Source organism: Halichoerus grypus, chromosome 9 (genome assembly GCF_964656455.1).
Source record: "Halichoerus grypus chromosome 9, mHalGry1.hap1.1, whole genome shotgun sequence".
NCBI classification, from domain to species: Eukaryota; Metazoa; Chordata; class Mammalia; order Carnivora; family Phocidae; genus Halichoerus; species Halichoerus grypus.
Window position 1 is genome coordinate 53,109,604 of NC_135720.1, and position 20,907 is coordinate 53,130,510.

The window sequence follows — 20,907 nt, forward strand, 5'->3', positions numbered from 1 at the left end:
TGTTTATTTTTTTTAAAGATTTTATTTATTTATTTGACAGAGAGAGACACAGCGAGAGAGGGAACACAAGCAGGGGGAGGGGGAGAGGGAGAAGCAGGCTTCCTGCCAAGCATGGAGCCCGATGCGGGGCTCGATCCCAGGACTCTGGGATCGTGACCTGAGCCGAAGGCAGATGCTTAACGACTGAGCCACCCAGGCGCCCCTTAATGCTACTTTTAATCATGGTGTCCGTTCCGTTCTGGCTGGGGCAGTGGGAGTCAGGGGCTAGCTCCGCACCAGACCCTGAAGCCCAAACAGTGCCCCTTGTTCTCTTGTGGCCCCCCCGCCTCATTCCCTCATCAGTAAAAAGAAGGGTTTGGACCAGATTCTCTGGAGCTCGAGAACTTTAAAAACCCACATTGCCTCTTCTTGTTGCCTTGGAAGGAAGGGCTAGACCAGCACCATCCAATAAAAATAGAATGTAAGCAACTTAATGTAATTTTAAATTTTCTAGTAGCTACATTAAAAGAAAAGGCGAAATTAATTTTAATAAAGTTTTCTTTAGCCCAATGAACCTGACATTATCATGTCAACATGTAATCAACATAAAAATGATTAGATATTTTACTTTTTTTTTTTGCTCTGCTACATCTTTGAAATCCAGTGTTTCCTTACACTTAGAGCACATCTTCATTTGGACTAGCCACATTTCCCGTCCTCGGTAGCCATGGGACTAATGGCTGCCATCAGGGGCAGTGTGGGGCTTTCTGGAGCACCTGGAGTCAGTCCTAGGACCTGCTCGTGTCCGGTGGAGCCACGGCCTACATCCTCAGTCAGCCTTTTCACTCTGTGGCTGGAATTTAGAAAGCAGGGACTAACAGGAGATTCTCTGAACTTGGGTCTTTCGTAAGCCTTGATTTTCTCAAATAACATTACCCCATCCGTCTGAAAGTGACTCAGTCGATGCTTTAAGAGGCCTTCTGCCCACGTGGAGTTTTGGAGAAGTGTTCCCAGAGGGTATGCAGAAGGCCTGGCTGCTTCTAGCAACTGCAGACAAATAGGATACAGTTTTCCATGATGTTAGGGAACAGTATCAGCTTAACCTTCCATTACCCAGAGCCAGGGTTGGGAGGGTAAGGGAATTTCTCATGGGTATGGAAAATTAAGAAATAAATCAAGCAATAAATCAAGACTTTGTCTTTGTCTTTTCATTTAGTGGAATAGAAGATGAACTCAACTGAATTCAGTGAAGATGTAGAAGAAGGTAAAAAAAAAAAAAGCTTCTTTTTAAAAAATATTTTTAATTTAGTATTTTTTATTAGGTCATACACTACATGGTTCAAAAATAAAAAGTTACATAATGAAAAATCAATGAAAAGTCCCCTCCCACCCCTGGTTCCCAGCCCCCTCTGCCCATACACCTGCTCGAGGTGTCTTATGTATCTTCCCAGAGTTACTTTTCTAAAAGTATCATTTCAAAGATAGTATTTGTTTCTTTCTCTCTGTTTCCTGTCTTTCCCCCCAAGAAGGAATTTAAAAACAGTTTTGAGCAAAAAGCTCTTGGAACGTGGTTTTATTGTATAGCACTAACATGGTAAGATAAAAATCGCTAGGTTTGGAAAGTGCAGTTTTATTGTGACTAGACTTTATGTTATCTGAGTGATAGTGTCAGAGGGCAGCGCGCACACACCCCGTTGCTCAGGGAACCCTGCTAACCTCCGAGTGGCCCAGTGGTCTTTCCCGCTGAGCCCTGTTTCTTCTCTGCCACAGTTCTAAAAAATAACACTGTGAAAGTGGAGACAGAGGCCGAAGATGCTGCCCTGGACTGCTCGGTGAGCTCCAGGTCTTCTGAGAAGCACCCTCTGGACAGCGTCTTCACTGCCCTCCAGGATTCCAGCAAGCGAAAGCAGCCGGGCGGCGATGGCCAGCCTGACTCTGTCCCCAGCGTGAAGAGGCGGCGGCTGATTCCCGAGGTGAGGGCCCAGCCCCTTCCGCTGTTTGCTTGGGCTCTGACCCTCTGATTAGATGCTCTGTCTCTCTACTTGTGGGCATCCAGGCAACTGCTGGGCCCTTGGGCATGAGAAAGCTTTCATTGCAGCTCTCCTGTCTCTGGCTTAAATTTCTAGGTGTCCTCTCTGACTAGAATTCTTATATATGTCTGGATTCATTACGGGGCTAGGGGAGTCTTCACGATGCAACCGCTTTTGAGTTCTTTGTTTTGCTTTGCTCCACTCGATAGCAAGGGCTGTTAAGAAAAGCCGACTGCATTTTATGTAGTACACGCTGTACACAGACTCCTGGAAAAGTTGAGGGTTGGGAGGTCTTTTCCTAAATCAAGCCCATCTTTTATATTAGGAGAACTTGCTCAGTGAATCTTTTTGTAAAGAGAATTCTTTTGTAACGTACCTGTTACCCCCCCTAACCTACAAATTTTATGAATTTGCTTTATTTTTTTCGTCACCTGCTGGTTAGATTGAACTTGACTAAATTCTTTTTTTTTTTTAAGATTTATTTATTTATTTGAGAGAGAGAGCATGAGCGGAGGGGTAGAGGGAGAGGGAGAGAGAAAGAATCCCAAGCGGACTCCACGGTGAGCGCGGAGCCTGACGGAGGGCCTGATTTCATGACCCTGAGATCACAACCTGAGCTGAAACCAGGAGTTGGATGCTTAACTGACTGTACCACCCAGGCGCCCCTGAACTTGGCTAAATTCTAAGAGAGAGAGACAACAGAACTGGACATGGTGGCCCCCTCTAGCAGCCTACAGTCCGGGTGGGAGACAAGACATGTACACAGAATGGTTAAGACCAAGGAGAGAGCAGCAGCTTTAGGACATCGGGTCTAGCCTGGGATGCTTCACCTCCAAGCCTTCCCACGGGCCAGCAGACTACACCTTAAATTCTTAGAAGGATATTTTCCCAAGCTCTCCAACATAGACAGACAGACAGACACACAAGCTCTTTGGGGGACCCAGATAGGAATTCAATTTCTGCATGTCTGTCCAAAAGAGCCCACATTTTCAGAGCTCATTATCATTAGCCAGAACACCATGGAGCATCAGCCTGGGACTCTTTGGGTTGTACTGGGTTTTTTTAAGATTTTATTTATTTATTTGACAGAGAGAGACACAGCGAGAGAGGAAACATAAGCAGGGGGAGTGGGAGAGGGAGAAGCAGGCTTCCTGCGGAGCAGGGAGCCCGATGTGGGGCTCGATCCCAGGACCCTGGGATCATGAACTGTGCCGAAGGCAGACGCTCAACAAATGAGCCACCCACACGCCCCGTTACTAGTTTGTTTTAAAGAATTAAAACTATTAGATGCTAGGACAAATCCAAGTAAATTGGAAATACATGGATTTTAGAGATTTAGTGAGTTTTCAATAAGTAAAATTATCCTTTGCTATAATTAGCAAAATTATGAGATTGATTTTCACCAGGATTTAAATATACATGTTTAGATTCTGTTATAATGAGCATCGACCTGCATTCCATATCATGGGTCATTGAGTAATACTTTTATTTATTTGGGTTTTTCCCCCCAAAACAGCCTTTTTTTTTTTTTTAATTAATTAATTTATTTGAGAGCGAGCGAAGGAGGGGGAGAAGCAGAGGGAGAGAGACTCCAGAGACCGATGTGGGGCTTGATCTCACGACCCCAAGATCATAGCCTGACCCAAAACCAAGAGTTGGACGCTTAACTGACTACACTGCCCAGGTGCCTCCGCCCCCATTATTGAATTATTGAGATATAATTCACATATGCAATTCACCAATTTAAATTGTACAATTTAGTGGGTTTTTTGGGGTATATTCACAGAGTTGTACAACTATTACTATAATAAGTTTTAGAATATTTTCGTCATCCCACAAAGAACCCTTGTGCCCATTAGCAGTCACTCCCCATTCCCCTCCTTTAGCACCTGGCAAGCCGTGATCTACATTGTCTCTATGGATTTGCCTATTCTCGATATTTCATATAAATGGAATCATAGAATATGTGGCCTTTTATTTTTTTATTTTAAAAGATCTTATTTATTTATTTGACAGAGAGACACACAGTGAGAGAGGGAACACAAGCAGGGGGAGGGGGAGAGGGAGAAGCAGGCTTCCTGCAGAGCAGGGAGCCCGATGCGGGGCTCAATCCCAGGACCCTGGGATCATGACCTGAGCCGAAGGCAGACCCTAATGACTGAGCCACCCAGGCGCCCCGTGTGGCCTTTTATATCTGGCTTCTTTCACTTAGCATAATGTTTTCAAGGCTCATCCATATAGCATGGATGAGGTCTTCACTCCTTTTTTACGGCCAAATAATATTCCGTTGTAAACATACCACATTTTGTTTATCCATTCATCAGTTAATAGACATTTGGGTTGTTTCCACTTACTGACCATCATGAGTAATATTCCAACAATACATCGATAATGCCCACCTAGGAAAAAAGTTGAAATTTTTTATAACTATATGAGCATTTTTTTTTTTATTTGAGAGAAAGAGAACACGAGCAGGGTGAGCGGCAGAGGGAGAAGCAGACTCCCCACTGAGCAAGGAGCCCGATGCGGGGCTCGATCCCAGGACCCCAAGATCATGACCTGAGCTGAAGGCAGACGCCTAACGACTGAGCCACCCAGTCGCCCTATATGAGCATTTTTTTTTTTTAAAGATTTATTTATTTATTTATTTGAGAGAGAATGAGAGAGAGAGAACACATGAGAGGGGATAGGGTCAGAGGACGAAGCAGACTCCCTGCCGAGCAGGGAGCCTGATGCGGGACTCGATCCAGGGACTCCAGGATCATGACCTGAGCCGAAGGCAGTCGCTTAACCAACTGAGCCACCCAGGCGCCCATATATGAGCATTTTAAATAAAGGGTTAATTACAGATACCCTGCCCTTGGCTCTGGGTGCTCTGGCTTCCCACCCCGGCCGCTTGCTGCATGCCCTGTGACCCTGGGGAGAGTTTCATGTGTGGCTAGCAGGCTCCAGTGCAGTGAGAAATGATTGCAGACGAAATCTCAGACTTCCTCACTGCTGAGTGAGATCCATGCTGGCGAATACAAGCTCTAAGGTGGTTAGTCGAAGAGCTTGTTTGAAAATCATGTAACCATTTTTTCTTAGGTTTTATTTTACACCATAATTTATTATGCTTTCCCCTAATGATCGCTAGATAGATGTTTTCCACTAACATGTTTGGTGCTGCAGGGACCATCCATGTATGTAAACCTAGTGCCCTCTGTGAGTGTTCCTGTGGGTTAGATGCCTAGAGGTTACCCTACAAGCGTCAAGAAGCTTGAGAAGCACCTTTACGTTCCTAATGGAACTCCTGAAAACGTTTTCCTGTGTGTCACATTACATTTCTACCTCGGATCCATTCTGTAGACTCCTTCAAGTGTGCAACTAAAGCCAGAGTTCCAGAAATGGGACGCAAAATCCAGTGTATTGGTTCACTTTTGCTGTGGGACAAACCGTCCCGGATCTTAGCAGCTTAAAATGGCCGCCATTATATTTGTTTGCCGTTCTGTGGGTCAGCTGGTAGTTCCTGATGCGGCTAGGTGGTCTGGAATGGCCTCCCTCCCGTTTCTGGGGGCTCGGCTGCAGCTTCCCGTCCTGCGTGTCCTCGCCCCGGGGAGGCTAGTCCAGGCCTGTTCACGTAACACGGAAGCGTTCTAAGAGCACGAGAGGCCAAGCTCTGGGGCACAGACGCTTTTCACACCTCTGCTTGCGTCACCTCGTTAGCTGGCGTCCCTCTGGTCAAAGCAGGTGACACGGGCCAGCCTGCCCGCAAGGGCCGTAAGAACAGGCTCCACCCCTGACGGTAGGAGCAACAAACTCACATTGCAGAGAGGCTTTCACACAAGGATGGGGCAGCTCTTGTGGTGGTTTTTATAAAGAGTTCCCCACAGTAAGGAAGAGCAAGCCCATCAGGAAGGAACTCTGACCACGTCTGCCTGGGTTGTGGCCTTTGTGGACAGTCTGAGGTGGTCCCCTTGTCTCCTTATGCAAATGGAGTCACTTTATCCTTTCATTCCATACAATTTTGTTGGAATGGCATCCCAGAGAAGGGAATGTCTTCACATTCTTGGGGGCAGAGAGGGAAGGAGAAGGTTCTTATGATTTGTATTTTCGTTGAATCCTTCAGTATATGAAGCAAGTCAGAAAAAAACCTGGCCTTGGGCTGGAACTCCGTTGAGGTTCGAGGTGGAGGGATTTCCCTATCACACATCCCTTCAACGATGTGTGAAGGTTTCGGATGCCTCCCAGTTTGGTGAGGCAGCAAGCTTCAGCTGGGACCTCAGGCATCATCCTGGAATTCTGACACATTTGGAGAATTCTGACACCAAAATGTATTTGAATATTTCTAACATCACTTGTCCAACTTACATATTCTAACGGGGCAGGTATGTTTACTTTTCAATAGAGTGGAGACAGCAGGCAGTTCTAACCTGTTAGATTTTAGACTGGAAAAGACAGGTTAAGTCCTGGATTTTGTTTTGGGTGTTTTACTAGTTTTGTTTATTCTCCTTACTGTATATAAAATGAGGTTGATATCCATGCACCCCTTCCTGTTCTGTAAAAAGAATATATGGAAGTATGAACCTTTTCAAATTCTTTTTTTTTTTTTTAAGATTTTATTTATTTATTTGACAGACAGAGAGAGCGAGAGCAGGAACACAAGCAGGGGGAGTGGGAGAGGGAGAAGCAGGCTTCCTGCCGAGAAGGGAGCCCGATGTGGGACTCGATCCCAGGACCCTGGGATCATGACCTGAGCCGAAGGCAGACGCTTAACGACTGAGCCACCCAGGCGCCCGAACCTTTTCAAATTCTTGAGCTCCTTGTAGAAAGGTGTCATGTGAATTCAAGGCAGTATTTCCTTTTAAAAGCCTCTGTAAGTTGATGTGTCAGTAAATCAATAGCCTCGTAGTACCCTGGGGATTTTAGAACAATCCAGCAGTTTTATGAAATTATAGTATATGTTGATTTTTCAAAATGGCACTAGTCTTAATTCACAGTGAATAGTCCTTTATCCTTCTCCCCCTGAGTTTTCTCTGATCCTTCTTATAGATAAGGTGGCAGGGGTGGTGGTTGGGGCGGGGGGACATATGCAGCTTTTTTGCCAGAGTGAGACAAGAGGATCCAGGAGGCTGAAACAAGTGATCATCCAAAAAAGTGGAAAGGAAGTTCATGAACAGTGACTGAGTGCCTGCTTGACAAATGGCACCATTCCTTATTTAATCCAAATGACAAACCAGTGATGAGAGAATTAATAGCTCTACCAGACAGATGAGTCAATTCCGGCGTGGAAGTTGGAGCACCAGGATGCCAGTAGGCAGCCTTGTTCCTGGTACAAAGTATCAGGAGTGGACTGGGATCACTCACTCCCTGCATCTGGGGAGGCGAGCCCCACCTTCTCTGATCCAGCCCGGAGGAATAGTAAATAGTTAACCTGGGAGTCAGATGAGGAGAGTTCACCATGGGGCCTTTGGCCGATTATCTGACCTCCCAGACTCTCAAGTTCCCCCGTGGTGATGAGAGAGAATTCTGCTCGTCTCATTGGTTTCTTGTGTGTGAGGGAGCCCAGCACAGGGCCTGCCCCGTGTCAGCCCTCAGAACTGCCTCGCAACCCCCATCTCCAGTTCCCGCCTCTTGTGGTCAGCATTCACCTGCCTCTACATTCATCACAACGAAAATGGCATGGAATTGCCAAGGGAGACCATCTGGCACCCTTTAGGATACCCCAGGTTGAGCGCCCTTGATTCTGAACACCATCCAAGTCAGAACAGAGACCACCTTTCATCTTCTCCCCCAAGCCCAAGGAACGGGGAGGAGGATGAAGGGTGGGGGGTGGGATTCGAGTGGTGGCCCTGATGTCAAAGGTACGTCATATTCCAACTCCTGTCAGTGCTGACGACTTGTTCATAGTGTCGTTTAGTACAATATTTAGAAGACACATAAAACCTCCCTCAAAAAACCTAACAAAAGGCTGTGTAAAGACTTACTTGGCACCTCCACTGGAAAAGGCTTCATAGCCAAATACAGCAGATGTGGGAGGTGAGTAGCCAACATTTTTATTGGTAATCATCTTTTTGTTCATGGAAGTGGGGGCGATACTCAAGAGGTGTATGCCAGGCAGGAGTTAGCTTTGTTCTCCTGGGGTTTTTCGTGTCTTTGTTTGTTTTTAATTCTAAAGTGTCACCGTGTTTTGTTTTTCCAATTGGAGTATGGAAATGTCACCTCACTCACTCAGTGCAAACATAGTGAATACCTCCTCGATGGCGGTGGCTCTGGTACCAGCTGGAGAGTCACAATAATTTCCGTGACAACCATAGCAGAATAGGTCGTGTGCAATTCCCATTTTAACGAGGCTCAGAGAAGTTAGTGCTCCCGGGCCTGCTCGATTTGAGACTGTGCAGTTAAACACCGTGCTGGTGGCCCTCAGGGCTGCAGGGGGTGTTTGTAAGATGTGGAGAGGAGTCTGTGAAGCTCTCCTGCCCTGACAGTTCTCCATCTCTTCTGGCTTCTCTCTTCTCCGCTGTGATTGCTTTATCTCCCAGATTCTTACTTCTTCAGGCATCACAGCAGTTTCTTCATCCGTTAACAGCGTAAGGATGACCCACAGGGTGAAAGCCATGAGGTCAGAGACTGTCTAGCTCCTTCCCTGGGTCCCCAGAGCCTTGCCCAGAGCCTGCCAGCTGTGAGGCGTTCCGTACAGTTTGTTTACTGACTCTGTGGTAGAGAGCCCTTGCAGACCTTACTGCTAACGGTTATCTGGTCATTTGGTGATGGTGATGATGGAGAGAACCATTCTGTTGAGGAGGAAGAAGGTAAGCACCGCATCTGCCTTGATTATTGATGTGGGAGCAGGAGCAGAGGCGTGCCAGCCCCCCCGGAGCCGACTCACAGGGTCTGCCCTCGATGCCGCATTAACTCTCCACCGTCTACTCTCTGGAAGGCATGCTGCTTTCTTGGTGTTCCAGTTTGCTGCCTCTCTGGGCACCATTTAGCCACTCATCATTTGTCGAACTGCATTCAGCCACTGCTGGGATTTGGAGTCGCGAGGAAGATGTTTAATGCTTGAAGCATCCCCATGGTGGCCCAGTCCCTGGGATGTAGCTGGGCACGGACCCGGGGAATCTCCCCTAAGTGGTCTCCTTACCCTGACTGGTAGCCCTACATCAACCTCTCTGTGTCCACATTCCCCAGCGAGAGAGGCGGGTGTTCCCTCTGGAGCCTGAGGGTGCTAGCCGGAGAAGGAGGTGCCCGGCTGAGCCCAGGAAGGAGGCTGGCACCGCCGGCCTGAGCTCCGCGGCAGCGTTCCCGGTTCCCGGGCGGCTGGAAGATGAGCCTCGGAGAACTGGCAGTGGTGTCAGCCAGACACCCGGTGCCAAGGAGCACAGATTTAAAGATTTCGTGATACTCCTAGACAGCTGAGCAGAGATTTTATCAGCAGCAGCAAATGCAGCCAGCCGGTTGTCACCTTGCCAGAGTTGGTGCAGTTCATTGGGGCGCCGAGTTGACAGGACACCAGTGTGGGGCTGTCTAAGAACCTGCTCTTTGGTGCACGTGTTGTGTTGTGTGTTGAATTGTGTATCTAAGGCCTCTGGGAGTGAGGAATGTTGCCCTCTACTGGGACGCTAACTTAATTTTTTATTCCAGCAAGTTAGCCAAAATGTTTCTATTTGGTGGCAGTGTTTCTAACATGCTTAGTAGAAACTGAAATATTTTTATTAATGATCCTGAACAGTGAGAGTTATAGAGGGGATTTCCAGTTCTCATAGACCTTGGCCTTCTGCCTGCTGTAGGAGTGCAATGACTTCTCTTTGTTATGGTATCAGACAATTCACCCAGAACATGTTTCCTGGACTTAACTCTCTATCCTGGGTATTAATTAGGGCAGACCTCTCTCTAGAATGCAGTACTTTTGCTGCATTGCATGTGAGTTTCTGGTGACCTCTGCACAGAATCTTATTTTATGATGTGGAATCACTTGTAAAGCAAAGACCCTTGTTCTAAAAAGACTCCTAATGTATTTATGATTTTTTTTTTTAATGATTGCCATTAGAAACTCAAATTCCTCTATATTGGTAATATGGTAATACCATGGAATCATGGTAATCTCATGATCCACAGAACTTGCAAAATTATTTTGGTGTAATTGAACTTAATGGTGAATGAGTTGCGAAAATTTAATGTACAGCCTACAGAAATTAGCAAATAAGGCACTTTGAATTTATTAGGGCGGTGCTTTTCTTTTTTTCTTTTTTAAAAGATTTTATTTATTTATTTGACAGAGTAAGAGACAGCAAGCATGAGTTGGGGGAGGGCAGAGGGAGAGGGAGAAGCAGACTCCCCGCTGAGCAGGGAGCCCAATATGGGGCTCCATCCCAGGATCCTGGGATCATGACCAGAGCCAAAGGCAGAAGCTTAACCGACTGAGCCACCCAGGTGCCCCTAGGGCAGTGCTTTTCAACAGTGACCCACAGTTATAAATCCACCTGATGGTGAACTACAGCTCACATATGGATTTGTATGCAGACACAGAGAAACAAAACTTTCCCAAATTTACATACCATATGCAGTGCACCCTGATATTTTATATTCTCTCGTTTTCCCTCCTCCCTGCCTTTTTTTCCTTCTTCTGCCTTTCCTTCTTTCTTTCTTCTTATGCTGCTTATGACCCACCAAATCAACTTCATCATTTACTAATGGGTCATGATCCATAGTTCCAAACATACCATGTTGGGGTAAAGATTTTCATCTCCATCCCTTCCTTTCTCCAAGTTTCTGATGTGTGTTTGTGTGTGTAGTCCTCCCTGCCTCCTTCCCTTCATAATCCTCTGCTTTCTGCCAGATAGCAGAACAAAAGAACTGTAAAGAACTTAAAACCCCACCTTCAGCTCAGTTGTCCAGTACTCCTCCCCTACTCCCAGCCTTCAGGGCAAACAGACCTCTAAGAAGTGCCTTCTGAGTGACTTACCCTGATGCATTGCAGGGAAGTCCTCTTGTTTACTGGCTGAGAGTAATCTTTACAACTAGTTTAATAAAAGGCCCCCTTGTAGTACCTCTGCTCTGGCTTGGGAATAGCATTGCTTAATAATAATTACATTCTAACAGTGAATATTTATTAAGCACTTACTATGATTCAGACAGGGCTCAGTGCTTTCTGCACATTATCTCATTAAGTCTTCATAACTACCCTGTGAGACCTACCATTATTTATCCCTGAGTTTCTAGAAGCCGAGGCATGAAAAATCATTTGATTTGGCCAAGGTCACAGAAGACAGCCTGAGCTGAGATCTTATCCACGCTTTTATACTTCTCTACAGACATGGCTCCTTTTTCTGAAGCATAGATTTGAGAATGGCAGAACACCTTGCCCTGCTTTAACCATCCTTGCATCTGGTTGACACACATTCATTGAGCAATTCTGTGTCCCAGGCACTGTGCAAGGTACTGGGTGGGGGTAGACTCAGGAATGACCTGTTCCCATCATGGGAACAGTCATACAGTGTGATGAGGATGCGATGAGGATGCAGGCAGCTGGGTGAGGAGACCCCAGGAGGGGGAGGGTCAGGTGGCAGGCCATTCATGGTAGGCTTCTCCCACGCCAGCAGGCCCTTGGTCCTCTGTCCTTGAGAAGCATGGGGTGCATAGGAGGAGGGCCAGGTGCCTCTGAACCGTCATCAGCTTATACAGACAAACCCTGAGGAAAGTATTGGCCAGCTCCATGGGATCATTAAAACACTTCTAAAAATTCCTCTATCTTCAGGTTCTTACAGAATAAAGTAGCTTTTCTTTAGCGTGGTTGTTATCAACAGGGAGGCAGGAGAAAAATTAACCTCTCTCTATGTGAGTCATATTATTCCATTACCTAAAAGAGGGTCCAGGAAGTAATTCATTAATTTAAAATACGAAATGAAATATAACATGTAGGTGGTTGAGAAAGATCAAAGTCTTACATGTTTATGTGGCCTCATGCTCTGTTTTCACCTGGACGTACGTATTACTCACCTGCCATTAAAAATCTAGCTTCTTGAGCTTGTCTTTTCTCCCTACCCTTTTTAGGCTACAAGAGAAAAACACGTCATACTGTTTTGTGCTGGCATTAGTTATCTGAAGACTTACAGGTGACATTGAACCTGCCTGGATGAGGCAAACTGAGAGCAGACACAGTCTTCCAGGCACTGGCCGCTCGGAGAGGACCCACAGCACCTGGGAGCTTGTTAGAAAGGCAGGCTCAGGGGCACCAGGCTGGCTCAGTCAGAAGAGCATGCAACTCTTGATCTCAGGGTCATGAGTTTGAGCCCCACATTGGTTGTTGAGATTACTAAGAAAAAATAAACTTAAAAAAAAAGAAAAGAAATGCAGGCTCAGGGACCAGAATCTGCATTCTAACAAGATCCCAGGTGATTCATAAGTATATTAGAGTTTCAGAAGCACTGTCCTTGGCCACCTTACACCAGCCATATTTTCCCCGGGTGTGGAAGCATCCAAAGGATGCCCTTTGTTCTTACCAATTCTGCAGTTGCCCACGGTGCACACCTGTCAGTAAAAGCAAATACTTTGTGCTTCAGCCCTGTGTGTTCATTCCTCTGACACCCACCAGTGCTCACCAGTTAGCTCTTCTGCTTAATTAAACCCTCAAAAATATATTCCAATAAGTCTGGGTCAAGTTTAACATTTGTCAAAACCAGCTTTATGAAGTTGGGACTGAAATACAATGAATGGCACAGTATTTAAAGTATAGCATTTCATAAGTTCTGACGTCTGTATATATCAGTGAGGCCATCACCACGATCAAGATAATAAACATGGGGCGCCTGGGTGGCTCAGTCGTTGGGCATCTGCCTTCGGCTCAGGTCATGATCCCAGGGTCCTGGGATCGAGCCCCGCATCAGGCTCCCTGCTCTGCAGGAAGCCTGCTTCTCCCTTTCCTACTCCCCCTGCTTGTGTTCCCTTTCTTGCTGTCACTCTCTCTGTCAAATAAATAAATAAATAAAATCTTTAAAAAAATATATATATATAATAAACATGAGTCACCAAGTACCATAAAGTTTCCATGTGCCCCTTTGTGTCCTTCCTCCACCACCAGGTCACCCCACTATTGATAAGTTTGTATTTTATATGAATGGAATCCTACAGTATGGCCTCTTTTTTGTTTGTCTGGCTTCTTTTAGCATAATTATTTTTAGACTCCTCGTGAGTACTGTGTGTATCAGTTCTATTGCTGAGTAGTATTCCATTATATGCATATAAGACAGTATACTTGCTGATAACATTTTGGGTTGTTTCCACCTTTGGCTAGTTACAGATGGGGCTACCATGAGCATTTGTGTATAAGTCTTTGTATGATCATGTGCTTTCCATTTGCTTGGTAAATAAATATCTAGGAATGGAATACCAGGATCATATGGTCTGTGTATATTTAACTTTTTAAGAAACTACCAGCTGTGGGATGCCTGGGTGGCTCAGTCGGTTAAGCGTCTGCCTTCGGCTCAGGTCATGATCCCAGGGTCCTGGGATCGAGTCCCGCATCGGACTCCTTGCTCAGCAGGGAGCCTGCTTCTCCCTCTGCTGCTCTTCCTGCTTGTGCTGTCTCTCACTATGTCAAATAAATAAATAAAATCTTAAAAAAAAAAAAAAAGAAACTACCAGCTGTTTTCCAAAGTAGTTACACCATTTTATATCCCCACCAGCAGTGTGTGAGTTTCGATAGCCTTCACATCTCCAACACTGGGTATTGTCCTTGTGTTTGTACCCATTCTGGCAGGGATGATGAGGTATCTCTCAGTGGGCTTTAATTTGCAGGTTATTAATAAGCATCTCATTTATTTATTTATTTATTTATTTATTTATTTATTTAGACAGCGAGAGAGAGGGAGAGAGAGAAAGCACAAGCAGGGGGAGCGGCAGGCAGAGGGAGGAGAAGCAGACTTCCCGCTGAGCAGGGAGCCCGATGTGGGGCTCGATCCCAGGACCCTGGGATCATGACCTGAGCTGAAGGCAGACGCTTAACCAACTAAGCCACCCTGGCGCCCCTATCTATTTTTTTCTCTTATGGATTATGCTTGTGGTGTCATATCTAAGAAATATTTGCCTAAACCAAGGTCATAAGAGATTTCTCTTATGTTTTCTTCTAGAAGTGTTAGAATTTTATAGTTTTTTTTTTTTAAGATTTTATTTATTTGACAGAGAGAGACAGCGAGAGCAGGAACACAAGCAGGGGGAGTGGGAGAGGGAGAAGCAGGCTCCCCGCTGAGCAGGGAGCCCGATGCGGGGCTCGATCCTACGACCCTGGGATCATGACCTGAGCCGAAGGCAGACGCTTAATGACTGAGCCACCCAGGCGCCTCTAGAAGTGTTAGAATTTTAAGTTAAGTTTTATATTTATGTCCACAATCCATGTTGAGTTAATTTCTTTATGTGGTACACATAGGATGGAAATTTTTGTTTGGTTTTGCATATCTATATCCAGTTGTTCCAGCATCATTTGTGGAAAAGATGATCTTCATTGAATTGCCTTTGAGCCTGTGTTGAAAATCACTTGTCCATATGTACATAAATAAGCCTCTTGAAATGTTCAGGGCCTGGCAACAGGGGAAACCACTGGTGAAAGCAACGAGAACTCTGGGTTCTCAGATGGCCAAGGTTGATTGCTATCTGATGGTGGAGCTGGGACTCAAGCTTTGGGGTCTTTAAAGGCGATCTTGAGCTTGCCGTGGGAGTCCAGCAGAGTGGACTTGCAGAGTGTGTGTGCCGTCCTTGGGTGAGCTGAGGAGATAGTTCCTGAAATCAGTTTGGTAGAGTTCAATTCCCTCCCTGTCCTTTGTTTGAGCAAGGCTGAGAGTGCATGGCATTACCCTTGTAGATGCATAGGAGAGGCAGGAATACATGACATCCTGTGGCCGCCTTCAGACACTGGGGCGTAATTGTCTCCCACAGCTCTTTGAGAAACCTGGGGCCCCCATACCTCATGCAGTCTACAGTTGCACGGGCTCTGGGACGTTCTGGGCCGGCCCTTTTCCAGTCTGAGATAAGAGGTCACTCCGGGCAGCGGTAGGGGTGCAGCAGACCCCCGTTCTTCTGTGCTCACCACCGTGCGCCTCAGGAGCTGCCTGGTCTCCTCGAGGCTGCAGACTGGCAGACACACTGCTGCCTTCCCGAGCTGCTGTGGGCAGGACTCCTGATCCCCGTCTGAGATCAGCCGGAGGCCCAGGTCAGTGAGGTGCCTGCCGTGCCCGGGGCAGGGCCACCGTGGGGGCTCCTCCTGCCGTGGGGTGTCTCTCGCATCCCTGGCAGGGTGGTTGTCCTGCAGGACGGGGGAGCCTTCCCGAAGGTCCGGCCGAGCCTCGCTCGGGGAGGAGGAACAGGGAGCTGTTGTGGCGCGGGCATGTGGGTTTGGGTCAGCTGTGCGTTCCCGGCCGGGCAGAGTGACTCCGGGGCGAGGGAAGGAGCCTAACACACTGTTTGTTTTCCAGGCCCTCCTAGCAGGCATGCGGAACCGGGAGAACAGCTCGCCCTGCCAGGGCAACGGGGAGCAGGCCGGCAGGGGCAAGAGCCTGGGCTCGGCGTGGCCCGGCGAGGAGGAGCCCTGCAACGACGGGAGCACGCCGTCCTACAAGAAGCCTCTGTATGGCATCTCGCACAAGATCATGGAGAAGAAGAACCCTCCCGCCGGCGACGTGCTCAGCACGTACGAGCTCTTCGACAAGGCCAACTCCAGCAACAGCCCGTCGCCGCTGCGGCTCCTGAACGAGCCCCAGAAGCGGGACTGCGGCGGCGCCGCGGCCGCCACCGACGCTGACCCCAACATCTACTTTCTGATCCAGAAGATGTTCTACATGCTCAACACGCTCTCTTCCAACATGTCGCAGCTGCACAGCAAGGTGGACCTGCTCTCCCTGGAGGTGAGCCGCATCAAGAAACAGGTGAGCCCCACCGAGATGGTGGCCAAGTTCCAGCCGCCCCCCGAGTACCAGCTCACGGCGGCGGAGCTCAAGCAGATCGTGGACCAGAGCCTGTCGGGCGGCGACCTGGCCTGCCGCCTGCTGGTGCAGCTCTTCCCCGAGCTCTTCAGCGACGTGGACTTCTCGCGCGGCTGCAGCGCGTGCGGCTTCGCGGCCAAGCGCAAGCTGGAGTCGCTGCACCTGCAGCTCATCCGCAACTACGTGGAGGTCTACTACCCCTCGGTGAAGGACACGGCCGTGTGGCAGGCCGAGTGTCTGCCCCAGCTGAACGACTTCTTCAGCCGCTTCTGGGCCCAGCGGGAGATGGAGGACAGCCAGCCCGGCGGCCAGGTGGCCGGCTTCTTCGAGGCCGAGCAGGTGGACGCCAGCCACTTCCTGGACAGCAAGGACCAGGAGGAGGCCCTGTCCCTGGACCGGAGCAGCACCATCGCCTCAGACCACGTGGTGGACACGCAGGACCTCACCGAGTTCCTGGACGAAGCGTCGTCCCCCGGCGAGTTCGCCGTCTTCCTCCTCCACCGGCTCTTCCCCGAGCTCTTCGACCACCGGAAGCTGGGCGAGCAGTACAGCTGCTACGGGGACGGCGGCAAGCAGGGGCTGGACCCGCAGCGGCTGCAGATCATCCGCAACTACACGGAGATCTACTTCCCCGACATGCAGGAGGAGGAGGCCTGGCTGCAGCAGTGCGCCCAGCGCCTCAACGATGAGCTCGAGGGCCTGGCGCTGGACGGCGGCAGCGAGGGTGAGCCCGCGCGCGACGACTGCTACGACTCCTCCAGCCTGCCCGACGACGTCTCCGTGGTCAAGGTGGAAGACAGCTTCGAGGGCGAGCGGCCGGGCCGGCGCTCCAAGAAGATCTGGCTGGTGCCCATCGACTTCGACAAGCTGGAGATCCCGCAGCCCGACTTCGAGGTGCCGGGCGCCGACTGCCTGCTGAGCAAGGAGCAGCTGCGCAGCATCTACGAGAGCAGCCTGTCCATCGGCAACTTCGCCTCGCGCCTGCTGGTGCACCTCTTCCCCGAGCTCTTCACGCCCGAGAACCTGCGCAAGCAGTACAACTGCAGCGGCTCCCTGGGCAAGAAGCAGCTGGACCCGTCCCGCATCAGGCTCATCCGCCACTACGTGCAGCTGCTGTACCCGCGCGCCAAGAACGACCGCGTCTGGACGCTGGAGTTCGTGGGCAAGCTGGACGAGCGCTGCCGGCGCCGCGACACGGAGCAGCGGCGCTCCTACCAGCAGCAGCGCAAGGTCCACGTGCCGGGCCCCGAGTGCCGGGACCTGACGAGCTATGCGGTCAACCCCGAGAGGTTCCGAGAGGAATTCGAGGGGCCCCCGCTGCCCCCCGAAAGAAGCAGCAAGGACTTCTGCAAGATCCCCCTGGACGAGCTGGTGGTTCCCTCGCCCGACTTCCCGGTGCCTTCGCCGTACCTGCTGTCGGACAAGGAGGTGCGCGAGATCGTGCAGCAGAGCCTGTCGGTGGGCAACTTCGCCGCCCGGCTCCTGGTCAGGCTCTTCCCGGAACTCTTCACCGCCGAGAACCTGCGGCTGCAGTACAACCACTCGGGCGCCTGCAACAAGAAGCAGCTGGACCCCACGCGCCTGAGGCTCATCCGGCATTACGTGGAGGCCGTGTACCCGGTGGAGAAGATGGAGGAGGTGTGGCACTACGAGTGTATCCCGAGCATCGACGAGCGGTGCCGCCGCCCCAACAGGAAAAAATGCGACATCCTGAAGAAAGCCAAGAAGGTGGAGAAGTGATGGGCGCGCCGGGGACTGAGCGTTCTGGCGGAGCGCGCCCGCGGGATCCACAGACACGCACCTTACGTCGGTGGGGAGTGGCTCACTGCATTTGCACACGTCGACACCACCCAGCCACAGGAAAGGAGCCTTGCGTTTGGTCTCTCCCACTCACGACTTTCAGTCCCGTGTCCCAGGGGTGCAGCCAGAGTCCGGGAGAGCGGAGCCGTGAGAGCAGAGAGGCCTCAGGAGTAGGGCGTTCTCTCCTTGGCTGTGTCCTCCCCCCCCCCCCCCCCCGCGATTTCAGATGCATATTCAGCAGCTCTCTTGTTCCTCTTCCCACATTTTACATCTTCCATTTTTATCCATTTGTTTTTAATTAAAAAGAAACCTTTTTTTAAAAAAAATCATTGGGCTCTTTGGGGGCCATTTTACTTAGAAAAACTATCTTTTAAATATTTGAGATGAAGTACTGTAAGATGACTTCAGTTGCTGGGATTTTTTTCTTTTTTAAGATGGTTTCAGATTTATGAAATTTTTAGAAATGCCATGTTCCTGCATGATGGCTAATAATAGCTTCAGGTGACATAGAGACCAGTTTTACTGACCTTGTCTTTTACATCTGACTTTGGAAGAGTCAAGATGCCCCTTGGATGGCAGCAGAGGGGATGGAGTAGTGGGACCTCCTCTCCCAGCATGGTTGCATCCTCCTGCCGTGGTGCTGAGGAAGGGGCCTACCCGCGACCTGGCCTATTCGTAGTTGCCATGTCGGTAGAATGCTGTGCTCACTCTCTGTAGACGAGAACACTGGATGATGATGATGATGATGATGATGATATGAATGTAGATAGACGTGGAAACACGTACACAATGTCATTTTGAGCTGTGTCCTTCCACTGCCCCTGTCCCTCTCTACACAAGGATGCTGTTTGGAGGGGCAGACACATTTCCTTGGAAAATTGTGTGAATATTTGGCTTCTTGTTTGATTTAAGGATGGGCCCCTCTGAGCTCACCAAAGCTGTTTACTTTCCATGTGTGTATTTGTGCAAAAAGCCCGGTTCTGGGAGCTGTCTGATGGCTTCACCACACCTCAGTGTGAGCCCCTCCCGTCGGTAGCACATCCTTGTTCCTCAGGGCAAGCCCAGGCCTCGGGCCCTCTTGGGGATACCTGGCATTGGAAGGTCACAGGTCATTCATTGGGGCTCCCCCGTCCCTTCCCAGAGTCCACTCAGCTGTCCCCTCAGACCCCCTTGAAGCTCTGCTGCCCTACCCTTGGCCAGTCCCTTGGCCTAGGAGTAAGACATCTCTTCTTCCGTCACTGGTTGGGAAGGTCACACCGCTCCAGGCCAGCGGCATACTTCTCCAGGACATCCAGTCAGGAAACTCCCCAGCAGGTAAAGTCCTGAAAAACAATACTTTTACCTACCTGACTTTGGGGTCCAAAGCCCTCAGAGGGAAAGGAAATGGTATAACCCAAATGGAGTACATCATACCAGAAACTTGGAAAATGAACTGAATCACACAGGGTGGTCCTAAAACCCTTGTGGAATGTTGCAGAGTTAATAACCTAGTGGCCTAATGTTTGCTACCTTAAAATGCAGAAATAATAGAAACAATCTGTGAATTTTCTTTATACAACTGATAAACACTGCAGTTCCGGTGGCTGTATGACATAATTTTGCCTGCACCCAGAGGGCTTTTTATTTTTTTTCTTTTTAATGACAGGATTTTGAGCAATGTAAAGTTGCCAATCTAACTTTAGTAAATTTGCTTTTACATGTCATTTACAGATTATTTCTGTTGAAGCTGCAGACCTAAATTATTGAAATTTAGAATTGCACAGGGACTTAATGACTCTCTCACATACACCACAGCCACCCACATGTGCACACACATTTCTTACTGAAAAACTTCAGTGGGATGAAGGGGACCTACATGAATAATGAGCTCAACCTCTTTGTGCCTAGGAAAGAAGGGACTAGCGCAGCCAGGAAACTCCCTTTCTCCCCCTCACGTGGGCCTTTCCCTACGCCTTAGTCTCTCCAGCACACATGCGCGTGCGCACGCCCTACCCAAAGATGGCCGCGGCGCTCTGGCCCGCCAGCCCTTTGCTCGGAGAGCGCCGTGGAACTTGTTCTGGTCTCTAGCATGTGTCCAAGAGGATTCCAAGCCATGTGAAAGTTGCCCTGCTTTCTAGAGGGTGGACTACGACCCTACAACTTCAGAAGCACAATCATTTATCAATAATAAAAAGTCCCGTCTCCCCCACGTTAGAGAAATCAACAAGTTCTAGGGATGAAATGTGTTTCTTCACGACCTAGAGCATGTTCAGTTCTTGGAAACTGCATTTTGGTGGTTTCCTTAATACCTTTCCTGTGCAGGGCCTCTCCCCCACCCCCCACCTCTGCCCGGCCCCTAATCTTAGAGTCCCTTTTAGTGACGAGAGGTGGACACACTCTGGGAGTTGGTGACTGTCCCTCCGGACCGTCTCATCAGGAAAACCCTGCAGGTCCTGCATCTGTCTGTATGGCGTCCTCAGCTCTCCGCCATACAGGTGGGCTCCAGGGCAGTTTTTTACATGAAGCAATAGAAGTACAAAATACTTTTTTCAAAATTTAATATTTTCCATCAAATGTGTTGGTAAACCCCTTCCCCCTCCCCATCCAGATTCTTTGGTTTTTACTTATTTGTTTTTGGGTTCTTTTTTTCCTTGATTGATTCTGGAGGACTAAAGAATTAGCACAGACACATTCTGATGTTAAGGAAAATAGCAAGTCACAATAGGTGGTAGTGCCCCTCGTTTTCTCTTGTTAGTAAGTTTTAAAAGAATGTATGAAGGTAGTCATGAATGTACTAAGTGTTCTAATCCTGCTTCAGTTCACTTTGGCTGTGTCTACATGACAACAAATGTTTGACAGGGAATAAAGTTGTGTCTAGTGTCATGGGCCATAGTGTGCCCCTCCCCCTTCGGTGTTGGCCCCAAATCTTCCTTTCTTTTTACGTTTGGGTGGAGGGGTTACCACGTTAGCAGCAATCATCAACCAACCAATGGGATCTACTTAGTGGTGAAAGGATTTGCTGTTTAAATGGTTAAGAGTCACTGGCCTGACCACACCGCAGCACGGCCGCTTGGGTTCCTATAGAAATGGCCTCGGTTTCTACCTTCCCCCCCCAAATGTTTGCTTCTTGTCCGATTGCAGTGGGGTCTTGAGACCCCTGATTGGAGGTC

The 20,907-nt window shown here is 48.9% G+C and overlaps 1 protein-coding gene across 1 annotated transcript; it reads left to right on the forward strand.

The window, feature by feature from the left end:
* The first annotated feature begins 1,194 nt into the window (after positions 1-1,194).
* On the forward strand, positions 1,195-18,056 carry BEND3 (BEN domain containing 3). Its single transcript, XM_036099896.2, has 3 exons — positions 1,195-1,243; positions 1,750-1,952; positions 15,452-18,056. Exons 1-3 carry the CDS (start codon positions 1,207-1,209, stop codon positions 17,696-17,698), a joined length of 2,487 nt encoding a protein of 828 aa, XP_035955789.1. The 5' UTR covers positions 1,195-1,206; the 3' UTR covers positions 17,699-18,056.
* Positions 18,057-20,907: the final 2,851 nt, after the last annotated feature.

What these genes read in the sequence shown, in the direction of transcription:
- BEND3 (XM_036099896.2), top strand. Translation starts at nt 1,207, where the DNA reads ATGAACTCAACTGAATTCAGTGAAGATGTAGAAGAAG. An exon ending in CAGTGAAGATGTAGAAGAAG is followed by an intron (nt 1,244 to 1,749) that starts GTAAAAAAAAAA and finishes TCTCTGCCACAG; the next exon opens with TTCTAAAAAATAACACTGTG. An exon ending in GGCGGCGGCTGATTCCCGAG is followed by an intron (nt 1,953 to 15,451) that starts GTGAGGGCCCAG and finishes TTTGTTTTCCAG; the next exon opens with GCCCTCCTAGCAGGCATGCG.